This window comes from Scyliorhinus torazame, chromosome 2 (assembly GCF_047496885.1).
Source record: "Scyliorhinus torazame isolate Kashiwa2021f chromosome 2, sScyTor2.1, whole genome shotgun sequence".
Classification (NCBI taxonomy): Eukaryota; Metazoa; Chordata; class Chondrichthyes; order Carcharhiniformes; family Scyliorhinidae; genus Scyliorhinus; species Scyliorhinus torazame.
Window position 1 is genome coordinate 42,015,857 of NC_092708.1, and position 19,954 is coordinate 42,035,810.

General features: G+C 48.0%; 1 protein-coding gene across 41 annotated transcripts in view; it reads right to left on the bottom strand.

Annotated features, from left to right (window-relative positions):
- clasp1a (cytoplasmic linker associated protein 1a) overlaps positions 1 to 19,954 on the bottom strand; it is a 414,750-nt gene that overhangs the window by 54,966 nt on the left and 339,830 nt on the right. Inside the window, exon 37 of one of the 41 annotated variants that reach the window (XM_072470549.1) lies at positions 19,009 to 19,286. The exons of the other annotated variants lie outside the window; for them this stretch is intronic. Within the exon in view, the coding sequence (XP_072326650.1) occupies positions 19,028 to 19,286 (259 nt within the window). The 3' untranslated portion in view covers positions 19,009 to 19,027. Of the gene's footprint in view, positions 1 to 19,008; positions 19,287 to 19,954 lie in introns of those variants that run through there. 41 annotated transcript variants of the gene reach the window in all.

A 19,954-nucleotide genomic window follows, 5' to 3' on the forward strand; every position in this document is an offset into this window, starting at 1 on the left:
TCTCCATTTTTCACCATTAGAACTCTTGCATCTCCTGTAGCATTCTCTGATCCTGTGGAAATAGCTCCAGTATCTTGAGGCGCTCATAATTATAGCTTCCCATCCCTGACCTCGTACTGGTGAATATGTGCTATATGACCCTATGGTGACAATCTCTTTCCCATAATGCATTGCCCAAAATGGTCTGTCGTCTTTTACAATGGTTTACCAGTGGTTTGTATAAATTAATTACGCATTCACTTTTGTACTGGAGCACCCAAGTATCGCTATTCATTCACATTTTACAGGCTTTTCTATTATGAGCGTAATCTCTTTACTAAAATGTATTAACACAATTACTCAGAATAAATTGTATCTGCTACATATCAACCCAGTCTTGCAAACCTGCGTCTTCCTTGAGCCTTTTACAGTGCACTTAGCTGTTTGCCCAACTCCTGCCTTTTTGTACTCAGCAAACAGAGATTATATTCCCTTTATACCCAAATCTAAAGTATTCACGCACACACCAAGAACAAATATAATAATAATATTGACTCAACAATGACTCCTAGAATACAGCGCTGCCATCTCCTCCAGTTTGAGCGACACTCATCAATCCCAATCATTTCACTGTATATTAAACAACTTTCTTTACATGGTGATAAATTTGAGCAAATACTTAAGTTCACTAACAAGCCTCTGAAAATCAGAATCACATCTACTGTAGTCCCTTTGTCCATCCAATAGAGTAGTTCTTCAAAACATATAAATGCAAATATGACTTATCCAACACACATTTTTAAATGTTTCTATTTGTTCACAGATGTGGCTGTTGCTGGCTATGCCAGTAATTATTGCACATCAACTAATTTCCATTGAGAAGATGGTGAGTCTCTTTCTCCATGAGGTTCATATGGTGTAGGTACAACCCAGTGTTAGAAGGTAGTTGAAGAATTTTAACCCAGCGACATACTTTTAAGTAAGGATGGTATGTGGCTTGGCAGGGAATTGGCAGGTGGTGGTGTTACCAAGCACCTGCCAATCTGCTGAAACACCGGAGAGTTCACACCAGGAAGAAGCTGCTCACCTGCTCTGTGTGTGAGAAGAGATTTACTCAGTCATCCAACCTGCTGAGACACCAGAAACTTCACACGTTATCAGAAAAGTTGAATTCTGTTGTTCCTGTTGCGAATCACACCCAGGATTGAACCTTTTCTACTTTCTAACTCTAGATTCTAGGTGATACAAGTTATGGCTTTGGAGGATGCTGTTGAAGGAGCCATGGTGAGTTGTTGAGTCTATTTTGCAGATGGTACATCCTGCTATTGGAGAGAGAGAGACTGTTTGTGGTGGATGGGGTGTCACTCAAGCAAGCTGCTTTGTCCTGGATGGCGTCGAGCTTCTTGTATGTTGTTGGAGCCAAACTCATCCAAGCAAGTGGAGAGTATTCACTCCTGACCTGTGCCTGGAGGGCAAATCAACATCTGACATGTGGGAGGCTTTCAAGTGTCAGTTGAAAGGAATTCAGGACCGGCATGTTCCTGTCAGGAAGAAGGATAAATACGGCAATTTTCAGGAACCTTGGATAACGAGAGATATTGTAGGCCTCGTCAAAAAGAAAAAGGAGGCATTTGTCAGGGCGAAAAGGCTGGGAACAGACGAAGCCTGTGTGGAATATAAGGAAAGTAGGAAGGAACTTAAGCAAGGAGTCAGGAGGGCTAGAAGGGGTCACGAAAAGTCATTGGCAAATAGGGTTAAGGAAAATCCCAAGGCTTTTTACACATACATAAAAAGCAAGAGGGTAGCCAGGGAAAGGGTTGGCCCACTGAAGGATAGGCAAGGGAATCTATGTGTGGAGCCAGAGGAAATGGGAGAGGTACTAAATGAATACTTTGCATCAGTATTCACCAAAGAGAAGAAATTGGTAGATGTTGAGTCTGGAGAAGGGTGTGTAGATAGCCTGGGTCACATTGAGATCCAAAAAGACGAGGTGTTGGGTGTCTTAAAAAATATTAAGGTAGATAAGTCCCCAGGGCCTGATGGGATCTACCCCAGAATACTGAAGGAGGCTGGAGAGGAAATTGCTGAGGCCTTGACAGAAATCTTTGGATCCTCACTGTCTTCAGGGGATGTCCCGGAGGACTGGAGAATAGCCAATGTTGTTCCTCTGTTTAAGAAGGGTAGCAAGGATAATCCAGGAAACTACAGGCCGGTGAGCCTTACTTCAGTGGTAGGGAAATTACTGGAGAGAATTCTTCGGGACAGGATCTACTCCCATTTGGAAGCAAATGGACGTATTAGTGAGAGGCAGCATGGTTTTGTGAAGGGGAGGTCGTGTCTCACTAACTTGATAGGGTTTTTCGAGGAGGTCACGAAGTTGATTGATGCAGGTAGGGCAGTGGATGTTGTCTATATGGACTTCAGTAAGGCTTTTGACAAGGTCCCTCATGGTAGACTAGTACAAAAGGTGAAGTCACACGGGATCAGGGGTGAGCTGGCAAGGTGGATACAGAACTGGCTAGGTCATAGAAGGCAGAGAGTAGCAATGGAAGGATGCTTTTCTAATTGGAGGGCTGTGACCAGTGGTGTTCCACAGGGATCAGTGCTGGGACTTTTGCTCTTTGTAGTATATATAAATGATTTGGAGGAAAATGTAACTGGTCTGATTAGTAAGTTTGCAGACGACACAAAGGTTGGTGGAATTGCGGATAGCGATGAGGACTGTCAGAGGATACAGCAGGATTTAGATTGTTTGGAGGCTTGGGCGGAGAGATGGCAGATGGAGTTTAATCCGGACAAATGTGAGGTAATGCATTTTGGAAGGTCTAATGCAGGTAGGGAATATACAGTGAATGGTAGCACCCTCAAGAGTATTGAAAGTCAAAGAGATCTAGGAGTACAGGTCCACAGGTCATTGAAAGGGGCAACACAGGTGGAGAAGGTAGTCAAGAAGGCATACGGCATGCTTGCCTTCATTGGCCGGGGCATTGAGTATAAGAATTGGCAAGTCATGTTGCAGCTGTATAGAACCTTAGTTAGGCCACACTTGGAGTATAGTGTTCAATTCTGGTCGCCACACTACCAGAAGGATGTGGAGGCTTTAGAGAGGGTGCAGAAGAGATTTACCAGAATGTTGCCTGGTATGGAGGGCATTAGCTATGAGGAGCGGTTGAATAAACTCGGTTTGTTCTCACTGGAACGAAGGAGGTTGAGGGAGACCTGATAGAGGTCTACAAAATTATGAGGGGCATAGACAGAGTGGATAGTCAGAGGCTTTTCCCCAGGGTAGAGGGGTCAATTACTAGGGGGCATAGGTTTAAGGTGAGAGGGGCAAGGTTTAGAGTAGATGTACGAGGCAAGTTTTTTACGCAGAGGGTAGTGGGTGCCTGGAACTCGCTACCGGAGGAGGTGGTGGAAGCAGGGACGATAGTGACATTTAAGGGGCATCTTGACAAATACATGAATAGGATGGGAATATAGGGATACGGACCCAGGAAGTGTAGAAGATTGTAGTTTAGTCGGGCTGCATGGTCGGCACGGGCTTGGAGGGCCGAAGGGCCTGTTCCTGTGCTGTACATTTCTTTGTTCTTTGTTCTTTTTGATGTTGGACAGGCTCTGAAGAGTCAGGAGGCGAGTTACTTGTCACAGAATTCCCAACCTCTGACCTACTCTTTTACCCACAGTATTTAGATGGCAATTCCAGTTCAGTTTCTGCTCGATGGTAACCACCTACATCGCCCACACCCCGAGGATGCTGAAAGATGGTGTTTCAGCTATGGTAGTGCTACTGAGTGTTATGATTAGATATGCTTGCTTTGGGGATGGTCATTGCCTAGCACTAGTGTGGCACGAATGTTACTTATCAGTCAAAACTCATTCAATCATCACTAAGCATCCCACTGCTGACGATATGATGAGAGATGGTCATTGATGAAGTCGTTGAAGATGGTTGGGCCAGGGACACTAACCCCAAGGAACTCCTGCAGTGATTCACGAGGATGATTGACCGACAACCAAAACCATCTCAGTGGAGAGTTCTACCCTGATTCACACTGACTTTTGCTAGGGCTCCTTGATGCCACACATGATCATATGCTGCCTTGATGTCAAGGGCAGTCATTCTGACCTCATCGCTGGAGTTCAGCTCTTTTATCCATGTTTGGATCAAAGTTGTAATGAGGCCAGGAGCTGAGTGGCCCTGGCAGAACCCAAACTAAGCATCAGTGAACAGGTTATTGCTGAGTAAATGCCACTTGATAGCACTGGCCACTTGACAACCCCTTCCATCACTTTGCTGATGACGGAGAGTAGACAGATGGGGTGCGATTTTGCCAGGTTGGATTGGTCCTGCTTTTTGTGGACGGCACACATTATCGAGTAGATGCCAGTGCTGTAGCTGTACTGGAGCAGCTTGATTATGGCCGTGGATATTTCTGGAGTATAATGCTTCAGTATTATTGCCAGAATGCTGTCAGGGCCCATAGCCATTGTAGTATCCATCATGCGGAGTAAATCGAATTAAATGAAGATTGGCATCAGTAATGCTAGGCACCTCAAGAGGAGGCTGACATGGATCACTTCCTCAGTACTTCTGGCTGAAGATGATTGTAAATATTTTGGAGCAAATATGGATTCCAAGTGTTTGTTCACAACTGACAATAGACTGATCGATGTAGTTATTTAATTTATCCTCCCATTATTAGGACAGGCTGCTAAATTCTCAACTCTCAAATTCAATACGATTTTCTTAAACGTGAATTTATCATAAGTAGCTTTATAAATTAAGCCAGATCGCTGGCCATCTCTTTCCCAGCTTTTTTCAAAAGACAAAAATAAATATTGCTGGAGACATGAATTCTCCATTTTTTTTTAACAAACAATTTTAATGAGGTATTTTTTGCATTACAAACAACAACAGTATAAAAACAATGTACAAAGAACAATAAACATAGTGCAAACACCAACTCCCATCTCTCCCAAGACCCGCCTATTTAACCCCCTATTCTACACTACCCTAGCCCCCCCTTCCGCCGCCCCACCTCCCCAACGATTAATTCCGCGAAGAAGTCGATGAATGGTTGCCACCTCCGGGAAAACCCTAACACTGACCCTCTCAAGGCGAACTTAATCTTCTCTAGGCCGAGAAAGCTCGCCATGTCAGTTAGCCAGGTCTTCGACTTCAGGGGCTTTGAGTCCCTCCAAGCTAATAATATCCGTCTCCGGGCTACCAGGGAGGCAAAGGCCAGAACATCTGCCTCTTTCTCCTCCTTGACTCCCGGATCTTCCGATACCCCAAAAATCGCCACCTCTGGACTCATTGCCACCCTTGTTTTCAATACTCTGGACATGACATCCGCAAACCCCTGCCAATATCCCCTAAGTTTTGGACACGCCCAGAACATGTGGACATGGTTCACTGGTCCGCCCGCATATTTTACACACCTGTCCTCTACCCCAAAGAATCTACTCATCCAGGCCACTGTCACGTGGGCCCGGTGGACCACCTTGAATTGGATCAAGCAGAGCCTTGCGCATGTAGCGGTTGCGTTGACCCTGCTCAACGCGTCCGCCCATAAGCCAACCTCCATCTCTCCCCCAAGCTCCTCCTCCCACTTACGCTTCAGCTCCTCGGTCTGCGTCTCCTCCGCCCCTATTAGTTCTTTGCAGATGTTCGAGACGCTCCCCTCTCCCACCCAACCCCTAGACACTACCCTATCCTGGATTCCCCTTAGTGGCAGGAGTGGGAAGGATGATACCTGCCTGCGCAGGAAGTCCCGCATCTGTAAATATCTGAATTTGTTCCCTCTTGCCAACCCAAACTTCTCCTCCAGCGCCCTCAAGCTATGGAAGCTCCCTTCCAGGAACAGGTCCCCCATCCTCTCAATTCCCGCCCTTCGCAATACTCAAAACCCCCCCCATCCAAGCTCCCTGGGGCAAACTGGTGGTTGTCACATATTGGGGACCAAACCGACGCTCCCACTGCTCCACTGTACCTCCTCCATTGACCTCAGATCCTCAAGGCCGCCACCACCACAGGGCTGGTGGAATATCACGCCGGCGGGAACGGCAGGGGTGTCGTTATCAACGCCCCCAAGCTGGTGCCGCTACATGAAGCTGCCTCCATCCACTCCCAAACCGACCCCGCCCCTACCACCCACTTCCTTATCATAGCAATGTTGGCTACCCAGTAATAATTACTGAAGTTTGGCAGGGCAAGCCCCCCCTCCCCCCCGATTCCTCTCGAGCATCACCTTCTTCACCCGCGGGGACTTACCCACCCAGACAAAGCCCAGAATGATTTTGTTAATCCTCTTAAAAAAGGACCGCGGGATGAAAATTGGGAGGCATTGGAATACAAATAAAATCTCGGTAGGACCGTCATCTTAACTGTCTGCACTCTCCCAGCCAGCGACAGCGAGTGGTAGCGCATCCCATCTCCGAAACTCGCCCCTCATCTGCTCAACCACCCGGGACAAGTTTAACTTGTGTAACCGGCCCCAGTTGTGCGTCACTTGTCTCCCTAAGTAACTAAAACTGTCCCCCACTAACCTAAACGGTAGCTCCCACAGCCGACCCTCCTGACCCCTTGCCTAGACTACAAACATCTCGCTCTTTGTCATATTCAGTTTATATCCCGAAAACCAGCCAAATTCCTCCAAAGTCGTCTTGATTTCACCCATCCCTGCCACTGGATCTGCTACATATACAGGTCGTCCGCGTACAGCGAGACCGTGTTCCACCCCCTCCCCCCCGAACCAGCCCCTTGAAGCTCTCAGAGCAATTGCCAGCGGCTCTATAGCTAACGCAAACAGCAGTGGGGAAAGGGGCCAACCCTGTCTCGTCCCCCTGTGCGGTCTAAAATAGTCCGAGGTCGTCCTATTCGTCCTTACACTAGCATGAATTCTCCATCTTACTGGTCCGAACGCCCACAATTTGATTTTGAGGAAGAGTGGAAAAAAATTCAGTTTCCTCAAACTGCATATTTTTCAGGAAATTATTACTGATTCAACATGAGGCAAGGAATGGGGAAAAAATGCCCACATCTGCTGTCCAATGTTACCAAAACTGCAAATTGCATATACCCTCAAGGAACTGGGTCAATGCTGTGGAAACTAATTTGGAATAGGATCTGTGGCTTTAGGATGGATTAAAACCTAGGGGTAGAATTAAAAGATTCTAGGTTCATCGCAAAGTACATTTCAGGAAAAAATTATTTTACACCATACTTAGCAAAATAATGGAAAACATCAGACTTATTGCAAATTAAGTTCTTGGTCATAAACAATTGCTTGGTAGTACAAAACGTTAAAATCACTGGAAAGTGACTCGTCTCTGGTGAAGCTTTTCATCTTGCAGTCACGCACTTCCTGAAGCTGTTGAATTCTTTGAGGCTCAGTCCCTGAATGCATTTCAGTAGCATTTTCAGCTAATCATTGGGACATACAGTCAATGTACCTAGCATCGTACAAGGCACTGAAATTCATACAAGACGTTGCTCAATTGTGTGGCAGACAAAACGTCTTTTCGAATTGATGGAGGAATCCCATTTGTGGAAACTACCACTCGTGTAGCCACTGTTAGTAGCAGCATGAAATCACTTGCTTAAAGTAGAAACATAGAAAATAGGAGCAGTACAGGAGTAGGCCATTCAAGCCTGCTCCGCTATTCATTATCATGGCTGATCATCCAACTCAATAGTCTGACCTCACAATAATAATAATAATAATAATAATAATAATAATCACTTGTCACAAGTAATCGTCAATGAAGTTACTGTGAAAAGCCCAGAGTCACCACATTCCGGCGCCTGTTTGGGGAGGCTGGTACGGGAATTGAACCCGCGCTGCTGGCCTTGTTCTGCATTACAAGCCAGCTGTTTAGCCCACTGTGCTAAACCAGCCCCTATCCCCATATCGTCTGATCCCCTTCACCCCAAGAGCTACATTCCAAGAACTAACTTCTTCTAGCAAACTGTTGATCAAACGTTTTGAGATACTTTGCCTTCTCAGGCTAATTTGAGGTAGATTAGCACTTTTCAGGTCTGAAAGTGGCACGATACACAGGGATCAACAATTTGATCAGGATAGCCAATCATCCTGCAGAATATGCCGTGATCCCAGGTACTTGGCCAGACGTTCCAACAATTGGTTGATCGTATCAAACAGCATGTGCCTTTGACCGTTCATAATAGGCAGAGACCTGCCTGCCTTTGCAAACCCCAAAACAAAACATCTAGTTAGATGCGTTCTGCAATTGGGCAGCTGAACAATCCCGAGTGCGTTACAGCTGCACTAAAAGTAAGTTTAAGATAATCAGTTCAGTTTGTAATGTGGTTCATTTACACTTGCTAGAAGCAACATGGTTCCCGGTTGCTTTTACCTCGGCAACAGTTCAACAAATCAGAATAAACTTGCAGAGCAATCGGCATTCTTTTCTCCTGTAGTATAAATTATCATAGAATTTACAGTGCAGGAAGATCATAAATTATGATCTTTTGAAATTTGTCATTCTTGCAATTGTCCGAATGAGTGCAAGACAAAAAGCTTTGGCAACACATCTCTTTTTTCAGTATTACTGATCATATTTAAATTTGAACTCTGGTCTTCAGAATCATGTGAAACCCCAGTAGAATTAACTTGTCTGTTTCTTTGTGAAAAACATAATTGGTATGGGAAGGAACAATTTAATCTTTGGCTCTATTTTATACAATCTGAAGGAGAACATTAGCAAGTTATTGTCGGACGAAAAGAGACATTTGCATTCAGAGAATACAGAGTGAAACTTTCACAAGACTAATATCTCACTTGGATGGGGATCAAATAATTAACGATGTGAAAATATCACTCTGTTCTTCATGTAATAGATTATTAGACTTTAAATATTCCAAATCTTTGAAAAATCCAATTACCCAATACAGGGCGTGTTCATTTGGAAGAATGGTATGTGCAGAATTCATTTTGTGAAGCACCAAATAGTTTCCTAATCCTTTTAACAGTTCAGACATTGAAACTTTTATAGTGTCAACCTCACCCTATGGTAGCACTCTAGCCCAGTCAGTAAATTGTTGGTTCAGTCCCACTCCAGGATTTGAACACGTAATCTAAGCTGTCACGTCAATATATTAAGGATGGAGTGCTGCATTGTTGGAGGTGCTGTCTTTCAGCTAGCTTGCTATCCCCGAGGCCTTATTGCCTGTTAAGGTTGATGCAAGAGATCTCACGACAAGCAATTCTCACAGCGTCTTGGACAACATTCATTACGAAACTAACACCAAATAAGAATAACCGATCATGTTTTTGGGATCTGCGGTGTGCAAATTGGTTGCTTTGGATTGCTTTTAATGCAACAGAGAATAAAGCTCAAATAAATATTAATTGGCTGTGAAGCACCTTGGTAATCTTGCATCATATTGTATCTTACTTACCCGAAAGTCTGTTTCTTTAACTTTTAAACAATGCTACCAGAGAATTGGATAATTTTAGAAGAATCGTCATGACAATATGTTTTTATTTTTGGAATGCTGTTGCTGCTTTTTGCTACTCGCACCAGGAGATCTGGTGTCATGGAATGTCACTTTCGCCTGTCTTGAGACATCCTTATATATCCACTGTTGCTTGTCTGCATCTGCTCTTTGAGGTCCATCATCTAACTACACCTATGTCGACCCCTTCCTTCAGCTGCCCTTCATTTTGCCCTCTAGAAGAGATCTCTGTAGCTTATCAGCTCCGATCAAATGCCCAAATGCTGACATTTTCTTTCTGGAAGTCACTTTTTATAAGAGTTCTAGTCTATCAATGCATTATATCTTAGTTTACGTCATTACAGAACTCAACCTATTACAAAAATATTCAGTGAACTGTTTAAGCTCGAGGAGACTCACTTAACCTCTGTATTCTAACCAACTTCTATATCAGAAATCACAGGCTCAATAATAAAAATGCCATTAGCACTTTTGCTTAAATAGCAACTGCAAATACAAAAGTCAAAACTAAATTCCAGAATTTTGTGCACAGCGTGCGTGTCTTCTGGTGACCTATTACAGTAGATGACATTAGTGCTCAATCGTAGAAAGTTAATCAATTTTTGCTCCCTAACTCAGGGTTTCATAACGTTCATGTTGGGGCATTCCTCAGCCCATCCACCCAGTTGGCACTCATCCATTTAAGTCCCATGGCTTTGTAGGGCTACATGTTCAATAAAGTTCCACTTTTCTTGTGGGGAGATATACATTTGGAAATTAGCGTAGGCGACTACAATAAGTCAATTAACTCCAATTATGCATATAACATTCAATAAAAAAGAAACAATTCCTCAGCAAATGAAAGCATGACAGTAGCTGTCAGAAACAGTAAGACGTCTTACAATACCAGGTTAAAGTCCAACAGGTTTGTTTCGAATCACTAGCTTCCGGAACACTGCTCCTTCCTCAGGTGAATGAAGAGGTGAGTTCCAGAAACACACACATATATATATATTTTATATATATAAAATTTGAATGCGAGTCTTTGCAGGTAATTGAGTCTTTACAGATCCAGAGAGGGATAATCACAGGTTAAAGAGGTGTGAATTGTCTCAAGCTAGGACAGTTGGTAGGATTTCGCAGGCCCAGGCAAGATAGTGGGGGTGAATGTAATGCGACATGAATCCAGGATCCCGGTTGAGGCCGTACTCATGTGTGTGGAACTTGGCTATAGGTTTCTGCTCAGTGATTCTGCGTTGTCGCGTGTCCTGAAGGCTGTCTTGGAGAACGCTTACCCGAAGATCAGAGGCTGAATACCCTTGACTGCTGAAGTGTTCCCCAACTGGAAGGGAACATTCCTGCCTGGCGATTGGCGCATGCTGTCCGTTCATCCGTTGTTGCAGCGTCTGCATGGTCTCGCCAATGTACCACGCTTCGGGACACGCTGCAGGAAAGGATGTCCTGAAGCGTGATACATTGGCGAGACCATGCAGGCACTGCGACAACGGATGAACGGACATCACGCGACAATCGCCAGGGAGGAATGTTCCCTTCCAGTCGGGGAACACTTCAGCAGTCAAGGGCATTCAGCCTCTGATCTTCGGGTAAGCGTTCTCCAAGGCAGCCTTCACGACGCGCGACAATGCAGAATCGCCAAGCAGAAAATTAGAGCCACGTTCCGCACACGAGTACGACCTCAACCGGGACCTTGGATTCATGTCGCATTACATTCGCCCCCCCCACCATCTGGCCTGGGCTTGTGAAATCCTACCAACTGTCCTGGAATAAGACAATTCACACCTCTTTAACCTGTGATTGTCCCTCTCTCTGGATCTGTAAAATTACCTGCAAAGACTCACATTCAAAGCATCGTATTGCATCTTTGACTTGGTCTATATAGATGTTTCTGGAACCCACCTCTTCATTCACCTGAGGAAGGAGCAGTGCTCCCTCCGAAAGCTAGTGATTCGAAACATATCTGTTGGACTATAACCTGGTGTCGTAAGACTTCCTACTATGCTCACCCCAGTCCAACGCCGGCATCTCCACATCATAAATAAAACATTCAGCCATACTAAATTCCTGAGCTGCGTACCTTTGTTGATCGTGCATATTCACATGTTTAACCAAGTTAGAAATACTGTCACTGCATGACCAAGTCTTGGGAAGACCTTCTATATTCAAATTTGCCCCTCATTAGTATAAATAATAGATTTGTAGCTGTACTTCTAAGCTGCCCATAACCCACAATAAATCCATTCTTGTTTGTAATTCCTGAGTACAGGACTGCGCCATACAAGAGAATACTATCTGACAACTTGAAAACTCTTTTGAGTTAAATTAAGTACATTATTAGTATCTCCATTTTAAAAACCTTTATGAAATTCTGCTGAAACAGCTGATGGACTTCTAACCATTTAATAGTATTGCCATACACCTATAATATATATAAATAAGTATATTAATGTGCGCAAGAAACTCTGCAAATTCAAGGTTTTGACTCAAATTTCATTCTGTGAATAATCCCAATTGCAAACCTCCATTCTACCTCAAGGTGTCATTGTTCACAATTCCACCAGAATTTCCACACACAAGAACAATTTAATTGCTAGGACCTGGGCAACCCTGAACAAAGATTCAAATCTCTCAACCAATTCATTGCCAAAGTCATCCATTTCCATACTTACTTCACCACCACTAACACGGAAGTTCCTGTTCCCAGCACTGTCACCTTGGGTCTTCAATCCTCCATCACTGTATTGTCACTGTCTAGTAATCAAGAGACCCACCTTCCGGTTGCGGCTATGCAGAGCTGAGTCGCAAGTTCGGCAGCTCCCGCTTGCAACTGACTTTTGGGCTCTTTTCAGGGCCCCCATCGGCATTTTTTCAACATTTCCCGGTGTGGGAAGAAGACTGCAGCATTCCCCCAACAGTGTATGGCTTGGACCAGGAGCGGGGCGACTAAAAAAGTGGTGGTGAACCCAAAGACAGTGCGAGGGAAGAAGAGCAAGGTGGCGGCGGGCGGGGACCAGGCAGCGCGAATGCAGTAGGCGCAGGAGCAGCAGGAGGTTATCCAGCGCTGCTTCAGGGAGCTCAAAGCGGACCTGCTGGAGCCGATGAAGGCTTCTATTGATAAGCTGCTGTAGACCTAGACGGCCCAGCAGGTGGCGGTCCGCGAAGTCTGACAAAAGGTCTCCGATAACGAGGACGAGATCTTGGGCCTAGCGGTAAAGGTGGAGGCGCACCACAAGAAATGGCAGGAACGGTTCGAGGAGATGGAGAATCGGTCGACGCGGAAGAATCTGCGGATCCTGGGCCTCCCGGAGGGGCTGGAGAGGTCAGACATTAGGGCCTATGTGGTCACCGTGTTAAACTCACTGATGGGAGCAGGGTCCTTCCAGGGGCCCCGGGAGCTGGAAGGGGCCCATAGAGTGCTGGCGAGGAGGCCCAAGGCTAAAGAGCCGCCGCGGGCAGTGCTGGTACGGTTTCATTGGTTCGCTGATCGGGAGTGTGTACTCAGGTGGGCCAAGAAAGAGAGGAGCAGCAGGTGGGAGAACGCGGAGGTTCGAATATATGAGGACTGGAGCACGGAGGTGGCGAAGAAGAGGGCCGGGTACAACCGGGCGAAGGCGGTGCTGCACAGGAAGGGGGTGAAGTTTGACATGCTGCAGCCGGCGCGACTGTGGGTCACCTACAAAGACCGGCACCATTATTTTGAGTCCCCGGAGGAGGCGTGGGCGTTTGTTCAGGCCGAGAAGCTGAACACAAACTGAGGGTCGGGATAGGGGGGGTCGGGCGTGGGGATGGTTGGGGATTTTGTTGTTGTGTTACATTTTGAGGGGGGTTCGTTGTTCTTGTTTAGTTTTGGTTCGGTGTGGGTGGTTAGGGTGGGTTGGGCACTGTTTTGGTTGGGTCTGTCGGGTGGGCTCTTGGAGGGGGACAAGTAAACGGAGTAGGGGGTGGATGGCCGGTAGGGGGGATGGGGCCCCGCGGGGGAGGGGGAGGTCCGAGTCGTGGGTGAGGGGACTGGGCCTGTAAAAGGAGCTGCGCCAGAGGAGGTGGGGCCGGGTGGGTGGAAAACGAGGGCTTTTTCCCGTGCTGAAGGCTGGAGGCGGTGGGGCCGGGACGGGGAAGCGTGTTTTTTTCCCGCGCTTGGGATGGAAGGTGCAGGCGGAGAGCCTGCTGGTGGGTAATGGAGGGGATGGGGAAGTCCCACAATGGGAGGAGTCGAAGGAGAGGCGGGAGTGGCCGGGTCAGCAGGAGTCAGCTGACTTGCGGGAGTGCAATGGGGGGAGCAAAGCAGCTAGGAGGGGTCCTAGCTGGGGGGGAACCGGGTTGCTGTTGGTATGGTCAAGGGGGAGCTGGAGCGAGTAGAGGGGGTTGGGACGGGGGTCGGCCGCCGTGGGGAACGGGCCAGGCATGGGGCACGGGCGCGAGGCTGGCCGAGGAGGGGTTATGGCGAGTCGGCGGGGGGGGGGGGGGTAGCCCCCTGATCCGGCTGATAACCTGGAAGGTAAGGGGATTGAACGGGCCGGATAAGCGGGCCCGGGTGTTCGCGGACCTGAAGGGGCTGAAGACGGATGTGGTCATGCTCCAGGAGACATACCTGTAGGTGGCAGACCAGGTAAGATTGAGGAAGGGGTGGGTAGGTCAGGTGTTTCATTCGGGGCTGGATGCCAAAAATCGGGGGGTGGCGATCTTGGTGGGAAAGAGGGTGTCGTTCGAGGCGTCGAGCATTATGACAGACAATGGCGGCAGGTGCGTAATGGTAAGTGGTAAGCTGCAAGGGGAGAGGGTGGGGCTGGTCAACGTGTACGCCCCGAACTGGGACGATGCGGCGCATGTTGGGTCAGATCCCGGACTTGGAAGTGGGGGGCCTGATAATGGGGTGGGGGGGGGGACTTTAACACGGTGTTGGATCCGGCACTGGACCGCTCCAGGTCTAGGACGGGTAGGAGGCCGGCGGCGGCTAAAGTGCTGAGGGGGTTTATGGACAGATGGGAGGGGTGGACCCTTGGAGATTTGCAAGGCCGGGGGCTGGGGAATTTTCACACGTTCATAAGGCCTATTCCCGGATCTACTTTTTTGTTATGAGCAGGGCACTGATAGCGAGAGTAGAGGATACCGAATACTCGGCGATAGCCAGTTCAGATCACGCCCCGCATTGTGTAGACCTAGGGCTGGGGGAGGAGAGGGACCAGCGCCTGTTGTGGCGCTTGGAGGTGGAGCTGTTGGCGGACGAGGAGGTGAGCGAGCGGGTCCGAGGAAGCATAGAGAGATACTTGGAGGCCAACAATAACGGGGAGGTCCGAGTGGGGATGGTCTGGGAGGCACTGAAGGCGGTGGTTACGGGAGAGTTGATCTCCATTAGGGCCCACAAGGAGAGGAGAGAGGGAGAGGCTGGTGGGGGAGATGGTGAGGGTAGACAGGAGGTACGTGGAGGTGCCTGAGGAGGGACTGTTGAGGGCGAGGCGTAGCCTCCAGGCCGAATTCGACCTGTTGACCACCAGGAAGGCGGAGGCGCAGTGGAGGAAGGCCCAGGGGGCGGTTTATGAATATGGGGAAAAGGCAAGCCGGATGCTGGCGCATTAGCTTCGGAAGCGGGACGCAGCTAGGGAGATCGGGGGAGTTAATGATAGGGGAGCGAGTGTGATGCGGAGTGGGGTTGGCATCAATGGGGTCTTCAGGGACTTTTATGAGGAACTGTATCGGTCCGAGCCCCCACTGGAGGGAGGGAGGGATGGGCCGCTTTCTGGACCAATTGAAGTTCCCGAATGTGGAAGAGGGATTGGTGGCGGGATTAAGGGCCCCGATTGGTCTGGAGGAGCTGGCCAAAGGGTTAGGAAGCATGCAGGCGGGGAAGGCATCGGGACCGAACGGTTTCCCGGTCAAATTCTACAAAATGTATGTGTACCTGTTGGGACACGTTGCTGGTTAGGACCTTCAATGAGGCGAGGGAGGGGGGGGGCTTTGCCCCCGACGATGTCCCGGGCACTGATCTCCTTGATCCTGAAGCGGGACAAGGATCCCCTGCGGTGTGGGTCTTAAAGGCCGATTTCATTGTTAAATGTAGATGCCAAGGTGCCTGCGAAGGTCTTAGCCACGAGAATTGAGGATTGTGCGCCGCAGGTCATCCACGAAGACCAGACGGGGTTCGTGAAGGGGAGGCAGTTGAACGCGAATGTGCGGAGGCTCCTGAATGTTATTATGATGCCGGAGAGGGAGTGGGGAGGCGGAGATAGTGGCGGCGATGGACGCTGAGAAGGCCTTCGATAGGGTAGAGTGGGGGTACTTGTGGGAGGTGCTGAAGAGGTTCGGGTTTGGGGAGGGGTTAGTCAGGTGGGTTTAGGCTGTTTTCCGAGGTCGAGTGTGGCCGCGAACAAGAGGAGGTCTGTACTTTTGGTTGCATCGAGGGACGAGGCAGGGGTCCCCCCTGTTCTTCGCACTGGCGAACCCCTGGCTATGGCACTGAGGGAGTCGAGGAACCTGAGGGGGTTGGTGCAGGGTGGGAGGAGCATAGGGTGTCGCTCTATGCGGGCGACTTGCTGCTATAAGTGGCGGACCCGGTGGGGGGAATGCCGGAGGTAATGAGGGTCCTCAGGGAGTTCGGGGATTTCTCAGGGTACAAGCTCAACATGGGGAAGAGCGAGTTGTTCGTGGTTCACCCAGGGGACCAGGAGAGGGGGATTGGCGAGCTCCCACTAAAAAGGGCGGCGAGGAGCTTCAGGTATTTGGGGGTCCAGGTGGCCAGGAGCTGGGGGGCCCTGCATTGACTTAATTTCACGAGGCTGGTGGAGCAAATGGAGGAGGAATTTAAGAGGTGGGACGCGTTGCCGCTGTCCCTCGCGGGTATGGTGCAGTCAATCAAGATGACGGTGCTCCCAAGGTTTTTGTTCCTGTTCCAGTGCCTCCCCATGCTTATCTCAAAGGCCTTCTTTAGGCGGGTCAACGGGAGCATAACGGGGTTTGTGTGGGCGCGAGGGACTCAGAGGGTGAGAAGGGTGTTCCTGGAGCGGAGTAGGGATGGGGGGGGGGGGGGGGGGGGGGGCTGGCGCTGCCCAACCTCTGTGGGTACTACTGGGCCGCCAATGTGGCGATGGACGATAAGGGAATAGTGTAGATGGGCTTTAGAGTGGTTTCACAGGTCGGCGCAACATCGAGGACCGAAGGGCCTGTACTGCGCTGTAATGTTATATGTTCTAAGTGGGTGATGAAGGGGGAGGGGGCTGCATGGAAGAGGCTGGAGATGGCGTCTTGTGAGGGTACGAGTCTGGAGGCGCTGGCAACGGCGCTGCTGCCTCTCCCTCCAATGAGGTATACCACGAGCCCGGTGGTGGCAGCTACCCTCAAAATCTGGGGGCAATGGAGGTGGCACAGGGGGAAAGTGGGGGCCTCGGTGTGGACCCTGATACGGGGGAACCACCGGTTTGTCCCAGGGAGAATAGATGGAGGGTTTTCGGGGTGGCATAGGGCAGGGATAAGAAGGTTGGGGGACCTGTTTGTTTATGGGAAGTTCACGAGCCTGGGTGAGTTGGAGGAGAAGTACGGGCTCCCCCCGGGGAACACCTTTAGGTAGCTACAGGCAAGGGCGTTTGCCAGGCGGCAAGTGGTGGAATTCCCACTGCTGCTGCCACGCACAGTACAGGACAGGGTGCTCTCGGGGGTGTGGGTTGGAGGGGGGGAAGATCTTGGCAACATACCTGGTGACGCAGGAGGAGGAGGCCTCGGTGGAGGAGCTGAAAGGTAAGTGGGAGGAGGAGTTGGGGGAGGAGATCGAGGAGGGGACGTGGACAGATGCCCTTGGGAGGGTGAACTCTTCCTCTTCGTGCGCGAGGCTCAGCCTCATACAGTTTAAGGTGCTGCACAGGACACACATGACAGGGACAAGGATGAGCTGTTTTTTTGTGGTTGAGGACAGGTGTGTTAGGTGCTCAGGGAGCCCAGCAAACCACATCCATATGTTCTGGGCATGCCCAGCGTTGGAGGAATTTTGGAAGTGCGTAGCAAGGACGGTGTCGAGGGTGGCAGGATCAAGGGTCAAACCGAGCTGGGGGCTCACAATATTTGGGTTGCAGGGGAGCCGAGAGTGCAGGAGGCGAAAGAGGCCGGTATTCTGGCATTTGCGTCCCTGGTAGCCCGGCGAAGGAGTCTTCTTCAGTGGAAGGATGCGCGGCCCCCAAGCGTGGAATCCTGGAACAACGATATGGCGGGGTTTATTAAATTGGAGAGGGTGAAATTTGCCTTAAGGGGATCAGTGCAACGGTTTTTCAGGCTGTGGCAACCGTTCTTGGACTTCCTGGCAGAACGGTAGACAATGGTCAGCAGCAGCAGCAACCTGGTGGGGGGGGGGGGGGTCTATTTTATTTTTGTTTGTCTATACTGGGGGATCTGAGGGGGTGTATATATTTGCTGTGTGTCAATTTGGGGTGTTAATTTATTATTTATGTATAGGGGGAGGGGGGCACGGGGTTGTTTTGTTTTGTACTTAATTCTAGGGTTCCTTTTACATTCTGTTGTTGATATTTTGTGAAAACTTTAATAAAAATTATTATTTTTTAAAATGATGAGACCCAGAGTGATGCTCTGGAAATCTGGGTTTGAATCTCACCATGGCAGATGGTGAAATTTGAATTCAATACAAATCTGGAATCAAAAGTCTAATAATGACCATGAAACCATTGCTGCTTGTTGTAAAAACCCATCCGATTCACAAAATGTCCTTTAGGGTTGGAAATCTACCATCCTGAACTGGTCTGGCCGACATATAACTCCTGATCCACAGCAATGTAGTTGACTCTTAAATGCCATCTCAAGTGGTCTAGCAAGCCACTTAGTTCAACAACAACACAGGATAGGCAATAAATGCTGGCCCAGCCAAAGACATTCACATCCCTTGAATAAAAAACTTCACTAAAGCACTACCACACACAAGTATCAAACCCCTATGGTGTCTTTAACTGCATTTTATCTCAGTAATTCTCCCACTGCCTTACCTAACTTAACCAATATTCACGCATCGATCGCTGGTATCAATATATTTAACATTACACATTAGAGGTGATTAAGATTTCAAAAACACGTCAGAAAAATGTAATCAAGTGCTTTTACTGTACAAGTTCTAGCTCATATGTATATTTGGGCACTGTTGTCAGCAGCCTAACATTTGTGTACCACTACTAGCTATACACACAGTAACTTTATTGCACTGTTAATGTAAGCCTACTAGTGACACTAATAAAGATTATTACAAGGTTGGCATGAACAACACAACTGTGGCAAACCTCTTCATGACCTGCAGCAGTTTTCAGTGACTAATACTACCTATTTCCAGATGAAGTGTTCCATTTTGTTATTGAGTTTCTATTAATACAGAGGTTCCTCAAACTAGCAGTATTATATTGTAACCAAGAATTAATAATGCTAATTTATCCAAGAACCATGCTTTTAAAATGTAAAATAAATAAGCCAGAAATACCAATGTTAATAGCATTAAGACAATTGTACATATCAGCATACCTTTTAGGTCTTCCCAAAAATAAACATATAATAATATTTAAAAAAACATATGCAGGAACAAAGAAACAGGAATTAAAAATGTAATTTAGCGAGAGCTTTTTGAAAATGGCATAATGGACTGATAGTTTCATGCAGACAATGCGTTATGACAAAAAAAAAAATGTTTGATTGAGGGGGAAAAAAATGTTGCACTGTATTGGGGCGGCACGGTAGCAGTGTTGCTTCACAGCTCCAGGGTCCTAGGTTCGATTCTCGGCTTGGGTCACTGTCTGTGCGGAGTCTGCACGTTCTCCCTGTGTCTGCGTGGGTTTCCTCCAGGTGCTCCAGTTTCCTGCCACAAGTCCCGAAAGACGTGCTGTTCAGTAATTTGAACAAAGAAAAGTACAGCACAGGAACAGGCTCATCAGCCCTCAAAGCCTGCGCCGACCATGCTGCCCGTCTTAACTAAAATCTTCTAACACGTCCGGGGTCCATATCCCTTTATTCTAAACTAAAATCATCTACACTTCTGGGGTCCATATCCCTCTATTCCCATCCTATTCATGTATTTGTCAAGAGGCCCTTTAAACGTCCCTATCGTCCCTGCTTCCACCACCTCCTCCGGCAGCGAGTTCCAGGCACCCACTACCCTGGACATTCTGAATTCCCCTTCCGTGTACCAGAACAGGCGCTGGAATGTGGCGACTAGGGGATTTTCACAGTAACTTCATTACAGTGTTAATGTAAGCCTACTTGTGACAATAAAGATTATTATTATTGGTGTAAGCATTTGCTTTATGACCTTTTCAGGATGTTTGGGAGCTTGAGGAGTTCCTGGAAACATCCAGCTACAAGGAATCTGCTTCAAGTCATCACATTTCAGAAAGGAAAACTGGTGCCTTCCCAGTGCATTTTTGTCAAGTAAATGTGTTAATTTTTATTTAAGATTATTGGGATTATTTATTGCAGAAATTACATCTCACGTGCAGCAAAAGCTTCCACATTGTAGGCTGACATATT